General features: G+C 39.5%; 1 protein-coding gene across 1 annotated transcript; it reads left to right on the plus strand.

Moving 5' to 3' along the window:
* Window positions 1-221: 221 nt before the first annotated feature.
* On the plus strand, window positions 222-898 carry T265_16096 (hypothetical protein; the record flags this gene model as incomplete). Its single annotated transcript, XM_009179607.1, has 2 exons — window positions 222-470; window positions 650-898. Coding segments are annotated over 2 exons (495 nt in total), but the record flags the coding sequence as incomplete, so codon positions are not given.
* Window positions 899-919: the final 21 nt, after the last annotated feature.

A 919-nucleotide genomic window follows, 5' to 3' on the forward strand; every position in this document is an offset into this window, starting at 1 on the left:
TCACATTAATATGTAATATATAATATGCAACAGGTTTCATATAGTGATAATATAGTACAGTCTGATAATAAATTATTATTTACAGTATGGCGCACAATAATATATTGGTAATATCACACAAAAGTGATAATTTAACTCTGAAAATCCAAGTATTTTGAGGCTGATGTCAACAAGGTGGCTCAAACCAAGCGGATTCACACTAATTCTAGATAACAGTTCAGTGTACTCTGTTTTTCTGAATCGCCAAATTTATGTTTCTGCAAAGATATCCAAATTTCGACGGATACCGTACAAGACATTCTGACCGCTGCAATCATTTTCCAACTGGTCGAAGTGCAGGAAGCCTGTTTGGAGTTCTTGAAGCAGCGACTACATCCAGTCAATTGTTTAACTGTATTGCGGCTAGCGGAGCGACTTCAGAATGACGACCTTCTGGAAGTTTCTCTACTCTTTGCAGCACAACACTTCAGGTGAGTAGTTTCATCCCAAGCAGCAAATTTGTCCACTTTTGACTAACTTTCAATACAGCTGAACGGCTTGTATTTGATATCAGAAGATCTAAGTTTTTATTGTTTACTGACTCATCGTTCTTGTATAACCGGTGTGCACTTGTGTGGTATTCAACTTTATCATTGTTCTGTTTGGGCAGTCAACTGGAACATAATGAGGACTTTCTCATGCTGGACAGCAATTTGTTCACCAGACTCATTTCTTCTCAAGAGTTTAACGGTTTGGAGGACGATCGCCTTAAGTCAATCGTTTCCTGGGCCAAACACGATGCCACAGGTCGTCTAAATGTGGCCTCCAAATTGTGCTGCTATGTCCAGACTCCGCGGTTGTCCAAAGACTACTTACAACATCTGAGTCAAGCCAAAGACGAATGGGAAACTTCTCCTTGGTTGATCGAATTTCTAATACA

Source organism: Opisthorchis viverrini (genome assembly GCF_000715545.1).
Source record: "Opisthorchis viverrini unplaced genomic scaffold scaffold12026, whole genome shotgun sequence".
NCBI lineage: Eukaryota > Metazoa > Platyhelminthes > Trematoda > Opisthorchiida > Opisthorchiidae > Opisthorchis > Opisthorchis viverrini.